We start from the raw sequence: 19,721 nt of genomic DNA on the forward strand, positions 1-19,721 counted from the left end.
CCACTCCCAGCTTGCCCTTCGCCTTAATACTCTACTACACCATCCCCATGAAAGTCTGTGCTTCCTTGCTCTCTAAAATCAGAATTTCCCTCTATTTTCAACCTTTTATCCAAGAATTCCTTCCACATCTCTGCCATTACTGAAATCTGCCTCTTCAAAGACGGTACACTTTCTCTTTAAGCTTGCAAATGGTGATTTTGTATTATTTCAGAATTCAAATATCATTAGTGACACTATCCCTTACCCCAGATTATTCTTCTCATTGGCTTCCGTAAAAACACTACATATCTTTTAGGCTCATGCTATTTGTATATATCACTTTTTTTCCATCCTTGCTACTGACAAATACTGACCTTCTAATTACTCTACCCTTCTGCTTAAGTTTTGTGGCCATCATTAAACTAAATTTCTACGACCTTTTTTAATTTCAACTCATCTGTCTATTAGATAAGCCTCCCAAATATTGCTCTTCATTTTTTTCTATTCTTGAATCCGAGAAGACAAAGATTGCTGGGGGAAAAATACACAACTTATTCATTTGTGATTACTAACCTCAGAAGGAGTTTTACCACTCTCTGGCAATTCCACATTATTTCTTTGGCCACTTGATATCTCATTCTTTGCAATACTTCTTACAAATCTTTATTTTCGTCATCCTTCACTCTTGGAAGATGACCTTGACAATTTTATAGAAATCTGAGGCATCAGATGAGATTATCTTCAACTTTTCACCAGCACACCTTCAAATCCGTATATATTTACACCTATTTTCTTCCCTCTCTGAGCTATTATGCTAGAAGAGGTGTTCCTTCTCTAAAGGCCAAGAGCCACCTGTGCTTTAGAGTCCATCCTCTCCCACATTCCAAAAATCTTATGTTTATGTTTTCTTAGTTGTGTACAGTCATCTATCTTGTTTCTACACACTTAATTATTCCCCTTCATCAGTATGTTTCCCCTTAATCTGTATATGCACAGTAATATTTAGGCTTAGAAAATGACTTTCCTGAACCTGTTTCTGAATTGTTAAAAAAAAAAAAAAAAAAAGGAGGGAGGGCAAGACAGAAATGAAAGTACTTTGTAAACTGTAAAGCACTATTTATTGAGAGTTAGTGTAATGTTAGAATTTGTTCCCACTTAAAGATCAAAGGAATTAACTGACTTCACAAGGTTTTATTATTTTTCTTTTGGCAGATCTAGGAATATAACTCAATTCTCCATAATTATTAACTACTTATAATTAAAAACTAGAAAATATTTTTAATAGTGCTAACTTGAAAGCACAGAAAAAAATCTATTAAAATTATGTTGGTTATTTTTGTTTAGACACAGAAATTGCAGTCTAACATCTTAGCTTATTGACATTCAGAATTTTAATCATGGGGGTAGGCATCTGTTGTTTCTACAACTAAATTGGATTTGCCTAAAATAGAATCTAAGACCTGATTAAACTACCTTCATCCCTATTATTAAGTTCCTCTTCACCATTCTGTAAACAAAAAATCTCCTCAACAAATTGAACAAGTTGAATAAAGGATAGTTTTCTAAAATATCAAGCCTTTTTAATTAAGGATTTTTGTACAGTGCTCTTCTGGGATCAGAAGTTCCATAGTACAGTACAAAATCTAGCTTCATTTAATGGTGTTAAGTAAATAAAATACCTATAAAATATTTTTACAAAGATGAAAAAAGAAGAAATACTCTATTTCTGATTATAGAGACAAAGATAATAGTTACTTACCCAAATATCTACTCTATGTGTCCTTGTGAATAATAATCAGTCTATTTCTATTATATTAATACAATTTGAATCTATTTAACAAATCTTTGCCCTACATAAAATACAAAACTGTTGTAAAAATCCAATGAAATAATGAAATTGAAACACTTTCAAAATGGCAAAAACGACTGTAACTTCTAACTCTACTTTCATCCTTTGTGCTTAACAAGTAATAAATCAATACCTATTAACATATTAATTTACCTTTTAATAAAATGTTATAAATTTTATGAGACCTCATTGACCACCTTTGATTAATATTCATTAACAGACTTGATATTTCCAACATAATTATTTATTAGGTTAAAATCAGAAATCAAGAACAATTTACCAGATATTTATTATGCATTGGTTAATTTATATTTAGACAAATCTTTTAGGTAAGAGTCAGCAAACATAATGACGTTATATGATAATAGGGCTTGATTATTCCTAGCTATGTTTGTGATATAGTCATGAACCTATTGACTATTGAGGATTGTAGGGGTAGGTAAAAGAAAAGACATTTTATTTGTCCCCAGAATTGTCACAGTGAAAAAGAGGAAGACAGAGGCACTATAGTAAAAGACAGACTGTGATAAGGGTCATATGTGGGTTTTTTTTTTTTTTTGTAGTAACTATTTCCTTAGGGAACTCTTTTGTCTGTTCTTTCTCCTAAACATGCCTATCTTATTTTATTGTAGTTGGCTTTACTGCACTTCACATACACTACATTTTTTACAAGTAGAAAGTTTTTACAACCCTGTGTCAAGCAAATCTATTGTAATTTTTCCAACAGCATATGCTCATTTTCTGTCTATGTATCACATATTGGTAACTCTTGTAATATTTCAAACTTCTTCATTTTCATTATGTCTTTTTTTTTTTTCTTGAGACAAGTCTCAGTGTGTCATCCAGGCTGGAATGCAGTGGCACAATCATGGCTCACTGCAGCCTCAGCCTCCCAGGCTTAGGTGGTCCTCCCACCTCAGCCTCCCAAGTAGCTGGGACTACAGGCTTGTGCCAACCACGCCCAGTTAATTTTTGTTTGTTTGGTGGTGGTGTTTTTGTTTGTTTTTGTAGAGACGAGGTTTCATCATGTTGCCTAGAGTGGTCTTGAACTCCCAGGCTCCAGTGATTTACTCACCAAAGTGCTCAGATTATAGGAATGAGCCACCATGCCTCATTACAGTGATCTGTAATCAGTGACTTTGATGCTTTGATGTTACTATTATAATTGTTTTGGGGCTCCATGAACCATGCCCATATAAGATGGCAAACTTAATTGATAAAATTGTGTGTGTTCTGATTACTCAACCAATCAGTCATTTCCCTGTCTTTCTCCCTATCCCTATTCTCTGAAACACAATATTATTATTAGGCCAGTTGATAACCCTACAATGGCCTCTAAGTGTCCAAGTGAAAGAAAGAGGTACATGTCTCTCACTTTAAACCAAAAGCTAGAGATGATTAAGCTAAATGAGGAAGGCATGTCAAAAGACAAGACAGGCTGAAAGCTAAGCCTCTTGCAACAAACAGCCAAGTTGTGAGTGCAAAGGAAAAGTTCTTGAAAGAAATTAAAAGTGCTATTCCGGTGAACATATGAATATGTGAAATAGCCTTATTGCTTATATGGAGAAAGTTTGAGTGGTTTAGATAGATCAAACCAGCCACAATATTCCGTTAAGACAAAGCCTAGTCCAGAGGAAGCCCTAACTCTCCTCAATTCTGTGAAGACTAAGAGAGGTGAGGAAGCAGAGAAGAAGTTTGAAGCTGGCAGAGGTTGGTTCATGGGGTTTAAGGAGAGAAGCTATCTCAATAACATAAAAGTGCAAGGTGAAACAGCAAGTACTGATGTAGAAGCTGCAGCAAGTTATCCAGAAGATCTAAGTAAGATAACCAATGAAGGTGGCTAAACAATAGATTTTCAATGTAGATTAAACAGTCTTCTATTGGAAGAAGATCTCATCTACTTTCATAGCTGGAGAGGAGAAGTCAATGCCTGACTTCAAAGCTTCAAAGGACAGATGGACTCTTGTTTTAGGGGCCAATGCACCTGGTGACTTTAAGTTGAAGCCAAAGCTCCTTTGCTATTCCGAAAATCCTAGGGCCCTTAAGGATTATGCAAAATCTACTCTGCCCATGCTCTACCAATGAAAAGTAAAGCTTGGATGACAGCATGTCTGCTTTCCTCATGTTTTACTGAATATTTTAAGCACACTGTTGAAACTTAATGCTCAGAAAATGATTCCTTTCAAAATATTATTGAAAGAGCTCTTATGGAGATATGCAAAGAGATTAACGTTTGCTTCATACCTACAAATACAACATCCATTCTTCAGCCCATGGATCAAGAAGTAATTGACTTTTAAGTTTTATTATTTAAGAAATACATTTTGTAAGGTGATAGCTGCCAAAGATAGTGATTCCTCTGATGGATATGGACAAACTAAATTGAAAATACTTTGGAAAAGCTTAATCATTCTACATGTCATTAAGAATATTTGTGACTCATGGAAGCAGGTCAAAATATCAACATTAACAGGAGTTTGGAAGAATTTTATTCCAATCCTCATGAATGACTGAGGGGCTCAAGACTTCAGTGGAAGAAGTAATTACAGATGTGGTAGAATTAGCAAAAGAACTAGAATTAGAAGTGGAGCCTAAAGATGTGACTGAATTGGTGCAATATCATGATAAAACTTGAATGAATGAGGAGTTGTTTCTTAAGGATGAGCAAATAAAGTGGATTCTGGAGATAGAACCTACTCCTGGAAAAGATGCTGTGAACACTGTTGAAATGATAACAAAGGATTCAGAATGTCACATAAACTTAGTTGAAAAAGAAGCCACAGGGTTTGAGGGGACTGACTCCAATTCTGAAAGTTTTACTGTGGGTAAAATGCTATCAAACAGCATCACCTGCTACAGAAAAATCTTTCATGAAAAGAAGAGTCAACTGATGTGGCAAATGTCATTGTCTTTCAAGAAATTGCCATGGCCACCCAACCTTCAGCAACCACCACCCTAAGCAGTCAACAGCCATCAACATCAAGGCAAAACCTTCCACCATCAAAAAGATTATGACTTGCTGAAAGGTCAGAGGATTGCCACTTTTTTTTTAGCAGCAAAGTATAGGTATATACATTGTTATTTAGACATACTGCTACTGCGCACTTACTAGACTACAGTACAAAAATAATTTTATATGCACTGGGAAAACAAAAAAAATTTGTGACTTGATTATGATATTAGCTTAGTTTTGGTGGTCTGGGACCCAGCCCACAATATCTCTGAGGTATGATTGTATTTTCAATCTTCTTTTTTTGACATATACTAAAAATGTGTAGCTACAAATCTCCAGTAATGACTGCCATCAATTCTTTCTCTCTCTACAAGCATGCGCCACTTCCCCAATGAGATATGGGCTTCTTTTTCCCCTTCTGTGGAAATTGGACTGGATCTGTGTTTGCTTTGACCAGCAGAATGCAAAGAGTGACATTCTGGGACTTCTGAGAAGACCAGGCCTTGGGAGGACTAACGGTTTCCACTTCTTTCATCTCTGAACACTGAATCTTGGAACACTCTGTTTTGGAATTCAATCACTGTGCTGTGGGAAACCAAGCTCTTTGGAAAAGTCATGTGAAGGAAAACCAGATAGACTGTCAACCATGTGGATGAACTGTCTTGGATATCACAATCTTTAGATAATTGAATACCCCATCCAGCATCATGTGGGGCAGGGCCACCCAACTGGATCAGCTAAGTTCCTTCTATACAAAGAGTCATGAGTTAACAAAATGGTTGGTTTAAGCCACTAAGTTTTGAGGTTGTTTGTTGTGGAGCAAAAGATAACTGAAATAGAAACTGGTACCTAGAAATAGGGTGCCATTGGGTCAAACCCAAAACTTATGTAGCCTCAACTTTGGAATTAAACAGGAAATGCAGACAGTGGTGGCTAGAAGATCAATGAGAAAACAGAAAGGCAACACTTTCATTTGCAGTAATGTGAAAGGTAGAACTAATAAGCTCATGGCAATTGCTAAAGGGAAAACATAACCTAATAAATTTGTGAATCTATCCAAGGAGACTTCCAGGCAAACATGGAAAATGCCACCTGACTACTTCTAGCTGCCTATCATCAAATAGGAGAAGAGAGAAATAAACTAAATAAGAAACTGTTCAGTTTTGGAGCAAAATTTATAGCATATTTAAAGTGTGTAGAACATCTTTTCCAGCCAGCAAGAGGTTCTCAAGTAAGAAATCATCTTATGGCAAAGATCAAGAATTGTTAGTAAACCATAGAATTAGGATAATTTAGGATCAACAGTCCAGTCCATCTGTAATATCCTTTAAGGTTTCAGAAATATTTAAGCCAGTGCCTCACAGACCTCTTAGCTAGACAAAAAGACTTCTAAGAATCTTATGAGCACATTTTGTAGACCACTCTGCTCGATAATGAGTATCTAAGGTAGTTAAGGGTGCTGTTCCTCAACATCCTCTCAGTTCAAATTAGAGACAGGCCTGTCTTGAAGAGATGAGTATGGATTTTCTAACGGAAAAGAATGACTCAGAGCAAAGTCAAGATCTTACAGGGAAGAGCCAAGAGTTAAGAACCACTCTCAGGTAGAATTAGGCCCTAATTGACATACATTCTCTGCTCCCAGAACCATAAGGAATTAGACGTGCCCAATTGGAGTTCAGAATTGCTATGAACCATTCACTGCTATGTACCTCTCATTTTTCCTCTTTTTTAAACAACAGTGTATATTGCCTGACTCACCATTGTAGGCTGGGTGAATAGGGGAAAGAAAACTTGTCTTTAGTTTTTTGCACATCTTCGGATTGAGGGAAACTGTAGTAAAGGTGCCTCATATGTAACTGAAACTGGTTTAGATGATGAGATTCTGGGTCTTCAGCTTGAACCTGATGTCATATTGAGATGAGACTTTAAGGTTTCCTAGGAGGTAGTGAAATAATTTTCCATCAGGAACATAAATTACTATGACCAGGGGGTACATTGTAACTACCAAAGATTTCTGCCATCAATTTCTTTCTTGCTTATGTATGCACGACCCCTTCCCAACAAAAAGGGTTTTTTTTTTCTTTCTTTAATCTAGGCTGGCCCTGTAGATTACTTTGACCAATACAACGTGGTGAAAATAATGTTCTGGGACTTCCAAGCTAAGGCCCCAAGAGGACTTAGCTTCTACTTTCCTCTTCTTGAAATGCTTATACTTGGGATGCTGCTTCTTGGATCCCAGCCTTAAATGATAGCAAGCCCAGCCACCACGACTGGAAGAACTCCAAGTCCCATGGAGAAGCCACATAAACTGAGATGTGGCAGCTGAATTCCCAGCTGATAGCCATCATTAACTGCCAATCATGTGCATGAGTATCTCAGATGTTTCAAGCCCAATCCAGCCCCTAGATAACTGCAGCTAAAGTCACCATCATGTGGCGCGAAACCACCCAGCTGATTCCTATCAACTCACAGCATCGAGGCAAGTGAAATGGTTATTATTTTAAGCTAATTAAGTTTGAGGGTAGTTTGTTAGTAACAGACCACCCCACCCAAAATTTATGTTAGCGCCATTAAGTAAATGAAATGAAGATCAAGAAACCCATTACTCAAGAACGAAAGTATCACTAACATTGTTTTATGTATTCATGTGTTACACCTTGCCACTATCCTGAGTTTTACGACTCCTTTAAAAGTTTTATCACAACTATACATATTCCTACATAATACAGTTACTTTCATAGCTTTATAAAAACTGTAGCATACTGTATGTAGACTTCTGAGACTTGCTTTATCATTTTTAAGATTACTCTGGGTTGTTGCATGTAGGTCATTCGCCCTGCTGAATAAAATTACAAAACCCGTAATTTGTTTTTTGTTGTCAATGGACACTTGAGTGATTAAAAACAGGGCTGCCACAATCATTGTTACATGTGTACTCTCGAGGTACACATATCCAAGAATTTCTCTAAGGCATTTATGTAGTGGTAGAATGGTTAGCGTACGTGAATGCTTAACTCTAAGAGACAGTGCCAAATTGCTTTCTGAGCTCAGAGTCTATCAGTACAAAATGCTATCTTCAGTGTGAAAGACTGAGGCACATCATCTTTATTGGTATTGTCATATTCCTTAATTTTTCAATCTATTGAATGTAAAATGTTATTCATTATGGTTTTAATTAGCCAGTCACTTACGAGGTAAAACTCTTTTTCATCTGTTCAGCCATACCCTCTGAAAAGACCTGGTTTGTCATTTGCTTATTTTCCTATAGGACAATGATAAATAGAAGTGGTGGCCAGGCGCAGTGGCTCACGCCTGTAATCCCGGCACTTTAGGAGGCTGAGGCAGGAAGATCACCTCAGGTCAGGAGTTCAAGACCAGCCTGGACAACTTGGTGAAACCCTGTCTCTACTAAAAATATAAAAATTAGCCAGGCGTGGTGGTGGGCACCTGTAATCCCCAGCTACTCGGGAGGTTGAGGCAAGAGAATTGCTTGAACCCAGGAGGTGGAGACTGCAGTGAGCCGAGATCACGCTACTGCACTCCAACCTGGGTGACAGAGCGAGACTCCATCTAAACAAACAAAAAAGCACAAGTGGTGATAATAGCCACCCTTATGTTCCTCATTTTTAAAGTATACAACTTAGCCATGATGCACTGTTTTAATATGTCGAAGTTTATTAATAGTGCTTTTGACTTTACAAGTGTTAGTGCTATTAGCCTGTAATTTTCTTTTCTCCTACTGAATGTCTCTGATTTTAGTATCAGTAAGTTATATCAACTTCACACAATATGCTGGCAAGTATTCCCTCATTAGCTATTTTTGAAAGAGCTTGTATAAAATGTTGGAATTTTACCCCCCTTGAAAGACTTGTGCCAGGTCTTGTCAAAAAGTGAATTACTGTTTACTATTCAACCTATGAATAAGTATATTCAGCTTTTCTATTTCTTCTTGAGCCAATTTAAGTAAATTGCAATTTTCTAGAGTTTGGTCTATTTTGTCTAAGTTTTCAAATACATTAGCATTAAGATGTTCCTGGTAGTCACCTTTTCATCCCTGCTTTATCAATGGATTTGGACCCCTTTTCAATCTTTATTTTGTGTCCTGTTTCATCTTGTTCAATTATGCGTTTTACTGTTTTGTCATGATAACAACTTTAACATGTAATTCTTTATCAGTTTCTAATTCATTGATTTATTCCCTTGCCTGTATTTCCTTGCTTCTACATTGCTTTCGCTATTGTTTTTCTAAGTTACACATTTAGTCTTTTCCCTTAAGCATTTAAAGCCATTTCCCTCAAAGTGCTGTTTCAGCTACAATACCCAATTTAAAAATATATATTACTTGTAACTAGGTTTTAAGTATTTCTTTTTCTCCTCTGTGAAGATCTAAACATGTAAATGCAATATTTTAAAAAATTTAACCTTTATTACTGACCTCTACTTGCTTCTGATTATCCATTTAATACCAATTATTTGATATGTTTTGTGACTTGCTTCATGCTTAAAATACATGGTCAATTTTTGCTAATATACAATGCTTAAGAAAAATATTCTGTTTAGTATTCTAAATGTTTATTGAATCAGTATTTATTACATTAAAATGCTTTCACTAATTCTTTATCATTAATTAGTTGTTGAAATCTCCCACTGTTGTTCAATTTGTTGCTTCAGCCCTATTGTTGCTTCAGTTCATACATTTTGGGGCCATTTCATATGGTAAATGCACACTGAAAATTGTTATATATACCTAGTAAATTGGTCCTTTCTTTTTAATGGCCTTCTCAATCTTTAATGTCATAAATCTAATTATTGTGATTTAATATCACTAAAGCTACACAAGTTTTTAGTATTTACCTACTTCATTTTTAAAAACTTTTTTTTTTACTTTCAACCTCCCCATGTCTAATATTTTAGGTGTTTTATTTTAAACAGCCTAGTTGGGTTTTTAAAAAAATCTGACCAATGCTATCATTTAATTGGGTAATTGTCTATTCATATTCAATATTAGACTTGTTGTTATTATCTTACTTTCTAACTTCACCCCTCACCCACCTCCATAATTTCTTCCTTTATTTGTACTAGGTTATTGCATACCTATTCTGTATTTTAAATTTCTTTTCCTTTGGAATGATTCATCCCTTTTTTTTTTTTTTTTTTGAGATAGAGTCTCACTCTGTCACCCAGGCTGGAGTGCAGTGGCGCGATCTCAGCTCACTGCAACCTTTGCCTCGCCGGTTCAAGTGATTCTCCCACCTCAGCCTCCAGAGTAGCTGGGATTACAGGCGCATGCTATCACACGCGGCTAATTTTTGTGTATTTTGGTAGAACAGGGTTTCACCATGTTGGACAGGTTGGTCTCGAACTCCTGACCCCAAGTGATCTGCCCGCCTCAGCCTCCAAAAGTGCTGATTATAGGTGTGAGCCACCGTGCCCGGCCAATCCCCTATCTATTGTTGTGGCAGTTACCCATGAACTCTTGACTACACATATTTATTATAGTCAATTTTAAGGTTAAACAGTATCTTAACCAGTTTTCTGAATAAAAGAACCTCAGACCACTCTAATTCCAATCACCCTTCTGCCAGCCAGCAGCTATTATCCAGTTTTTCAATTATATCCTTATTTAAAAATTCCACATTATTAATGTTGCATAACAATGTTTATTTAGTTTTACATTTGTTTACAATTTCTTATAAACACTTTTCATTATAATTGTTTTATACAAACAACAGTTTAAATTTACTTATGTTGATCATTTATTTGCTTACTAGTTTTTCAATTTCAGATAATCCTTTTAGAATCATTTTCCTTCTTGAAGATCATTCTTTTGTAGTCTCTACTGAAGTTGTGCTGAGGATAACATCTGTTTTTCATCTGAGCATCTGTTTGTTTCAGTTTCGCTTGTTGCAAATTCTAAGCTAATAGTTTTTCTCAGAATTCTACCCTCTTTTGGGTATATTGTTGCTGTTAGGAAGCCTACTAAGTATTTGACTGTCTTGCCTTCACTGATCTTTTTCTCCCCATGGTTGCTTTTAAAATCTTGTATTTGGTATCTTGTCATTTACAATACGTTGAGTCTAGGCCTAGATTTTATTTAAATATATGTTTGGTATATATTGTGCTTCCTGAATTTATGAATTCATGTTTTTCCAACAAATTTGGAAAATTGTGTTATCTTTCAAGTACTGCCTCTCCTTTATTCTCTAAATTTTCTCTTTCTAACACTCCTAGTCTTTATAATTCTTCCCTCCAACTCTTTTAACTTTCTAATGTTTTCTACCTCCTTGTTTCTCCTCACTGCTCAGTGGGTAATTTCTTTAGATCCAGCTTATAGTTTAGTTCACTTGTCTCTTCAGCTGAGTCTAATAAAATATTCAACATGTCTGAGGGCTTTTATCTTATTTCAATAAATGTTTCTCATTTCTAGGAGTTCTATTTGGTTCTTTTTCAGATCTGCCTGTGGTTCCAACTTCATTCCTTATGCTGGTGATGAAACCTTGAAGAACTCAGTTCAGTGTTTATTTTTCCATAGCTTTCTTGTCATGTTAGTTTGTTTCAACTTGTGCCTGTGATCTCTAGTCATAAAATAATACTACTTGATAATAATCTGTAGGAATCTTGGAACTAAATTAGGAATGTTTCCCTCTTGCTTCTGCCAGGAGCTAGAGCACTGCAAACTGAGGGCCACTGAACCTTCTTTAACTGTCCTCTCTAGGGCAGCATGTCAGATGCCGATGTCTTCTTGTTTCTGATTTGAGGCAAACTGCATGACAATGTTGCTATTGGTATCTGCCATCCAGACAACCATAATCCACTTGTATGGTCAATACAGTATTCATGACTCCTAACTTAAAATGCGTTCATTTTTTGTGGCAGAGGAAAGGTCGAAGTATGGTTCTTGAAAGTTCTCCTACTTCCGGTGAACCTATTCAAAAGCAGATTTTATTCAGGATCTAGTTGTTTTATAATATCTAGTCTAACATACTTGGTGGAAGCAAAAGTCTTAATTTTATATATTAAATATATTAAAACAGTTATACAGTAACCTGAGAAAGCACATATTTTATGTCATTTCTTACTAACGGGACTTCTCTGGAAAGGTTCCCTACCCCTTGATCAGAACAAAACACACAGTATATAGGAATTGAGTGCACATTAGAAAGCTCCGAAAGGATGAACTTATCCTAAGGTTGTTGTCTCACTTGGTAGAAATTTCTCCTGGTGCTCTATTATTAAGATGTTGTATCAATATTGACTGTTCAAATTACTATTCTTTTATTTTTTTAATTTACTTATTTATTTTAGAGACAAGTTCTCATTTTGTCACCCAGGCTGGAGTACAGTGGCGCGATCATAGCTCGCTGCAGCCTCAAACTCCTGGGCTCAAGTGATCTTCCTGCTTCAGCCTCCAAGTAGTTGGGACTAGAGCTGCATGCTACCATGTCCAGCTAATTTTTTTTTTTTTTTTTTTTCCAGTAGAGACAGAATCTCATTATGTCATCCAGGCTGGTCTCCAACTCCCTCCTAGCCCCAGGTAATCCTCCTACCTCAGCCTCCCAAAGCGTTAGGATTATAGGTGTGAGCCATCATGCCTCTGTTCAAGTTTTTAATGTCCTGATTAATATGTGATTCAGATTAGTAAGACTAAAACCTATGATCATATCCCATCATTTTGAAGCTTTTAAAAAATAGATAATAATGATTTGTTACATGCAGCTTCCATCTAGATGCATAATGTTATTTCTGGAAATGCGGGCCACCTACAATGTAAAGCAGGCTAAACAAGGCAGCTTGTGATTTCATTTTAATCAGAAACACACCACATAGGCATCATGGCAGCAGATCTGGCTGCTACTGTTTTAAATACAGATGGATTGTTAACATCTTTATTATTCATAATTGTCTGTCAATGTTCTCTGGATGATCAAGAAACTCTTTGTGCCTCACCCTAATCACTGAAGTAATGAAAGGAGATACCCGCAGCAAGGACTGCAACTGTAAATGCTGCAATCACACCTAAAAGTAAAACAAACACAGAACAAATGAAAATGGAATGAGCAAAAGAAAGGCCGAACTAATCCTAGGCTCTGAAATGTGGGTAACTGATGGGCCTAAAAAACAACAATACACAAACACACAATCATACATAGACATACATATGTATATACTAAAAGGCAGCAACATCTTAGAGAAAAATACAGCAATAAGTTGAAAAACTGGATTTCGAATGTTGGACAAAGTATCTCTCTTGCACACATGTGCACTGAGACGTATCTAAGAGAAAAAATAACAAACACTTTAAAGGGCTTATATAAATATTTATATTGGCATACCAGCTGTTTTATGCGACGTAGGTTAAAAGAAAATGGCAGCTCCAGTAGGCAGTAGTTCTCGATCATTATAATGTAAAGCCACTTGTGTAACTTGTGTAGCTATTGAAAACTGCAGAAGTCCATGTTCGACCATTATAAAATCTAAGAATTAGTACATCTAAGTTGTAACTTTTATTTTTTCCTGATTATAATAAGCTAAAGGAAGAAACTGACCATAGTAGTCCAGACACACACACACACACACACACACACGTACAAAAAAATTAATTAAATTTATCTAATGAATGACAAGAACTACAATTAAATCTTCTGGCTCCTAACTCTCAGTCAGAAGTCTTAAAACTTAGTATTTCTCAAATTGTTACTCCACTAAACAATAGTCTGCATGTTCCTTGTTCAAAAAGTCTGAAAAATGTTAAAGAAATTCTTAGAGCCTTTAAAATACAAAAATACATTATAAAATTCCTGACTTGAATTTGACGTTGTTTGTCATAGAACACATATCAAAATCTCCTGCAACAGTAATTCTAGGAATACCAGTTTGTAAAACATTAGCCCTACTATACTAACTGATTCCCAAAACTCTGCATCTTTTTCTTTTAAGAACGTTTTAAAAATTAATAGGATGTGTCATCTTTGAGGGCACTTAGATGACAATGTATGAATTATAAATCTTCCTATCTCTAGGGCCTGGCACCTTCCATAATACCCAATAAATACTGTTAAATCTAGCAATCTTAAGAAAGAAATGAAATACAAAGATTTTAAAGTAACAAGAAAACTCAAATCTAAATATGTTTTCAGTGTTATAAAAGAAGTAAATTAAATACCTATGTTTTGCTGAATTTTCAATAACATTGTAGTTTTAATTGGTTGTTTTGGTTGTTCATCATCTGTGTTGTCCAATGAAGCTTGACTATTCATAGAGGAACTCATACAAGCTGAAATAGTATAATAATAATAAATTCCACATAAAATAAGGATTAACACATGAAACTGAGTTTTAAAGAACATTATAAAAAAACTATACAACACCATTTTCATTCTACTTGTTTTTTATATAACATAATGGATTTGTTCATTATCAACTGTAGGTGAATTAAATTTAATAGAATATATGTCAAATTGACAGTTTTCAAAACAATGTAGCTTTATCATTGAACTACACCAGAGGGCCACACAGCCAGTTCTGAATGACTTTCAAAAATTATAATTTGTTGGCCAGGCATGGTGGCTGACGCCTGTAATCCCAGCACTTTGGGAGGCTGAGGCGGGAAGAGTGCCTGAGCTCAGGAGTTCAAGACTAGCCTGGGCAACACAGTGAAACTCCATCTCTACTAAAATACAAAAAATTAGACGGGCGGAGCAGCGTGCACATGTAGTCCCAGCTACTTGGGAGGCTGAGGCAGGAGAATTGCTTGAACCCGGGAGACGGAGGTTACAGTGAGCCGAGATTGCACCACTGCACTCCAGCCTGGGTGAAAGAGCGAGACTCTGTCTCAAAAAAAAAATAACAATAATAATAATTCGTTTACTATATAGTAGTAGAGATAAATTTATACCAAAATTCATAGCAGAGTAAACTTCACTCTTGAGATTTACATTTTTTTTTTTTTTTTTTGAGATAGAATCCTACTGTGTCACCCAGGCTGCAGTGCGGTGGCATGATCTCAGCTCACTGCAACCTCTGACTCCCAGGTTCAAGTGATTCTCCTGCCTCAACCTCCTGAGTAGCTGGGATTACAGCCGCCTGCCACCACACCTGGCTAATTTTTGCATTTTAATTTAATTTATTTGAGACAGAGTCTTGCTCTGTCGCCTAGGCTGGAGTGCAATGGCCTGATCTCGGCTCACTGCAACCTCCACCTTCCAGGTTCAAGCAATTCTCCTGCCTTAGCCTCCCGAGTAGCTGGGACTACAGGGGTGCACCACTATGCCCCACTAACTTTTGTATTTTTAGTAAAGACAGGGTTTTGCCATGTTGGCCAGGCTCGTCCCTAACTCCTGACCTCAGGTAATCTGCCCACCTTGGCCTCCCAAAGTGCTGGGATTACAGCCATGAGCCATCACGCCTGGCCTAATTTTTATATTTTCAGTAGAGACGGGATTTCACCATGTTGGCCAGGCTGGTCTCAAACTCCTGACCACAAGTGAGCTGCCTGCCTCGGCCTCCCAAAGTGCTGGGATTACAGGTGTGAACCACCATGCCCAGCCTAATTTATATCATTATTGGTGGTTTTAGCAATTAATAATTTCAAATAATTAGATATTAATAATAAAACCACTGACCAGCACGCTGCAGTGCATGGGCCTCTGGCTCATGATCTATTTTTGTAAAAGCTCTTAAACTAAAAATCTATTTTTTATATTTTTAAAAGACTGTAAAAAAAAAAAGAATGTGAAAGAGAACTTATGTGGCTCACAAAGCCTAAAATATTTATTTGTATAAAAAAAAAAGTTTGCTGACTCTTGATCCAACTTGAAATTTAAACTATGATCAAAAATTTGACCTTAAAACAACTCTGAATGGTAAGCAAGGCAAGGACATCATCGCATTTTACAAATGGAAAACATAACCTGGGAGGTTAAAGTGCATTTTGACCATCACAGGCATTTGACTGATGATTTGGACACAAGTTCTCTTTCTATTTCATTATGCTGACAGCAATTTATGCAGGTTGGCCTATCTGAATTTATTTAATGCTGAATGAAAGTGTGTGAACTGATAACATCCTCAGAGACCACACAGGTAATAGTTTTCAGTTTTTTTCCCCTAGGACTGAAGAATCCTATGAAAACAAAGAAAATCTGACAGAAATTCCCAGTGTGTAAAAAAGATAGAAGTATGCTACCCAGGCTGAAGCTGGGAGGGAGGACTCCTAGAGTCAGACCAGCTTCTTTCTTCCATCCTAGGGGTGACAGGAGAATGCTACTCTATAGAACTCCAGGGAACTAGATTATGAAAGCATTTATCTGTTTATTTAGATTTTTAGATTTATCTGTTTATTTACCCTCACCCCACCCCAAAAAAAGAGAGAGAACTCAAGAGAGATAGTAAATATTACTGTTTAAATTTAAAGTAAAATAGCCTATTGTTGAATTTACAATGTTCTTATAGATCTTTGCACCCCAATATAGCAGCACAAGCTCAAAAGAATGACATATAAACTTACTGAAATAGGTATCTGTGATACTAAAATGGATGAAAAAGAAAAAAAATTACCTACTTCTCATTAATTTCTCATAAATCAAAGTTTATGATTTTCATAAATAATTCCTAGTAACTATCTTATTAGAATTAAGGGCACCACTATTCTTTTTTCTTTTTCTTCTTCAAGTATATAACTAAAATACTTTAAAAACAAACAACAAAAAAACCCTCCCCCGTTTTTTTTTCTATTCTCACATCAAACCAGTCACAAAGAACAACAAATTCTTATGAACTGTCTCTAAGAATATCTAGTCTTCTATATTTCCAGTTTCTAGTTTTCTCAAAGGCTATAATACCTCAGTTCTAGACTATATTAGCCCAGTAATTTAAAATTTCTTCCAACTTCAGTCCATAGGTCTAAAAGTTGAATGGGTAATACAATTTTACATTAAATAAAAACAAAAACAAACTTCGGCTCTTCTATGAGCAAATCTCTGTGTTAAAAAGGTATTTTTTGGCCGGACGCGGTGGCTCATGCTTGTAATCCCAGCACTTTGGGAGGCCGAGGCGGGCAGGTCACGAGGTCAGGAGATGGAGACCATCCTGGCTAACATGGTGAAACCCTGTCTCTACTAAAAATACAAAAAAATTAGCCGGGTATGGTGGCAGGCACCTGTAGTCCCAGATACTCAGGAGGCTGACACAGGAGAATGACATGAACCCAGGAGGCGGAGCTTGCAGTGAGCCAAGATAGTGCCAGTGCACTCCAGCCTGGGCAACAGAGCAAGACTCTGTCTCAAAAATAAAAAATAAAAAAGGTTGTTGTTTTTTTTCCCCATATTTGGGCCAATAAAATCCTTGTATCAGATAACAAACAAAAATAATGGATGGTATGAATTATACCTGTTTGCTACAGGAAATTTATTACTTGAATTTAAAAATGTCATATAAAATCATGAGGTTTGATAAAAATTTGAGATAATTTTACTGAAGCACAATGTTTTTCAATAATGAATAAGGCCTTATCACAGCAATTTATTTGTCTGTTTATTTTTGGTGGGGGCTTGTAGGATTTTTAAGCCAAATCTCAGGCACTGTGTTATTTCACCAACAAATGTTTTAATATATTACATGAAATTTAAATGCAAATAACACCGTGATTCAATAGAACATTAGATCTCAACCATTCCTTAAAACCAAGTAATTTTAAATTCAGACAAATCGAAAATTGATCATGTTAAGAAAGTATTCTTGAGCAGCTGTCAAAAAGAGAGAGAAAACAAGGGCTATGAATGCATGCAAAAGTTGCAGATGTGTTCAGATTTCATTCTAAGCTGCTGATAGGTAGGCAGAACTATTTAGAAGCTTAAAATGAAATGTTAAGACTTGAACTCCTTAGTTGCCTGTGTTCTTCCTATCCCTAAATCCTAAATTACTGTATCATTATAGTCAGCGATGTAGCCATAAAATTATATCTTCAGTATTACTCTTTTCCTTTATAATTGTCAATGTTTAACCAAATGACAAAAATTAATTTCAGCTCTGATATTGGCAAAGATGAGGTTCACCAGATTTTAAACGTATGATTTCAAATTATTTTAGATGGTACTGTTGATAAAAGTACATTGAAATTATCAAGTTAATGTCTACTAGGAGATGACTAACACAGCTAAGAAATTTTAAAGCCATAGTTATCCCTCACCTCAAGTGAGTCATTTTGACAAACAAATTGTTCTTCATCTCTTAAGTCATTTAAAAGTATGTTATTTTAAGATACTTACTTGGAAAATATGTATTTTAAACATAGCAACTACTTGGGCAACTATACTATAGAACAGAAATAAGTAATAATCAGGTAAATAATACAAGTTGAGCATCCTTTACCTAAAATGATTTTTTTTTTCAAATTTTGGATTATTTGTGTTACACTTACTGGTTGAGCCTCCCTAATCTGAAATCCAAAACCCAAAATGTTCTAATGAGCATATTTCCTTTGAGCATCATGTTGGTGCTCAAAGTTTCTAATTTTGGAGCATTTTGTATTTCAGACTTTCAGATTAGGGATACTCACCCTGTAATGTTAAATACTTAGAAGACAAAGCAAAATGTTTATAGCAAATTTAATGTTCCTAAATGTGTAGTAATTGATTCCAATTTTTGAATTTGAACATTTGAGCTCCACTTTTTTATGGTTTATTTTATATGGAAACTCTAATTTCCAATATTTAGGAAAACTTATACATATTATAAGACATTTTCATACTTTAACATTAATATTTTTCATTACAAGTCAGAGGTTCAGTATTTAAAAGCCTAATAATGTGTTAATATCATTCTCCATTTATAGATCTCTTTCTGTTTAGAAAGTATTTTCCCTAACAGTTTTACCAAATTCTCACATCAACCCCAAGAGAATCTAGGACTCAGAGGGGACTTCTTTAAGGTTAGTTTTAAGTGGCAGGCCTGGACTCCTGGACATTATCTTTGTAAAATTATGACATCTACTATCTTTGAGTAAATGAATAAATGAGTAAATGAGTGAATAAGTCCATATAATTCTAAAAAAAAAATAGGATGTTTATGTAAAAGCACTTAATTTTTCTATTAAAACATATGTTTTTAATCTATTCTATTATTTGGGAATGTGTTCTTTATAATAAATATGCAGAATTACTACATCATTCCTTCCAATTTAACAAATGCTTGATGAAACTTATACTTCTAGGTAAGTCATATTCTTGGTTGTAATACGTCTCATACCAGTGTTCAATTCCTAAAAAGCTACTTTTATTTGTATTCATCCTTCAAAATGAACTCAAATGTCACCTGCTCTAAGAAGCTTTCCCTGAATCCCTTACAGAGATAGTGCCTCTGCTAAGAGTTCTGACTCTTCTCTGTTCATTCTTATTATAGAACTATTAGTGGTTTCAGCAATTAATAATTTCAAATAATTAGATATTAATAATAAAACCAGGGATCAGCACATTACAGCATATGGGCCACCTTGTTTTGAAATAACTCATTTCTTTGTATTTCCCATTGCACTGTGGGCTTCTTGAGAGTCAGGACTATATATTTTATCTGTAGAATCCCAATTCATAATAGGCAGCCAAGAATAGACATCACTCACTCACTCAGTCACTCACTTGAGATCCATGTAACTTTCAAAAACAGGGCACAGTCCTGAAAGGATTATACCTACCACACTGAAGTATCTTCAATACATTACACAATATTAGAAAAATATGTAATATCATCTAGAAACCATGAGTTTAATATGGCATACATGTAAGTATACACACCTAAACTTTCCAAATTGCTGTTTTGCTTCCTTTGTTCTTGTAATATTAAACTCTTCCTACTGTTAATCCATCTCTATACTAGACTGTCAGCATAAAAAAGAGAAATATAGACAGTAAATAATTTTTAAATACAGTGTGAAACATATAACTGTTT

General features: G+C 35.5%; 1 protein-coding gene across 1 annotated transcript in view; it reads right to left on the reverse strand.

Moving 5' to 3' along the window:
* Positions 1–19,721, reverse strand: part of ODR4 (odr-4 GPCR localization factor homolog) — a 61,058-nt gene that overhangs the window by 5,542 nt on the left and 35,795 nt on the right. Inside the window, exons 13-14 of the mRNA XM_032137398.2 lie at positions 13,945–14,055; positions 12,729–12,797 (exon numbers count right to left, since the gene is read on the reverse strand). Of these exons, the coding sequence (XP_031993289.1) occupies positions 12,730–12,797; positions 13,945–14,055 (179 nt within the window). The 3' untranslated portion in view covers position 12,729. The remainder of the gene's footprint in view (positions 1–12,728; positions 12,798–13,944; positions 14,056–19,721) is intronic.

Source organism: Hylobates moloch, unplaced genomic scaffold, assembly GCF_009828535.3.
Source record: "Hylobates moloch isolate HMO894 unplaced genomic scaffold, HMol_V3 SCAFFOLD_18, whole genome shotgun sequence".
Lineage (NCBI taxonomy): Eukaryota > Metazoa > Chordata > Mammalia > Primates > Hylobatidae > Hylobates > Hylobates moloch.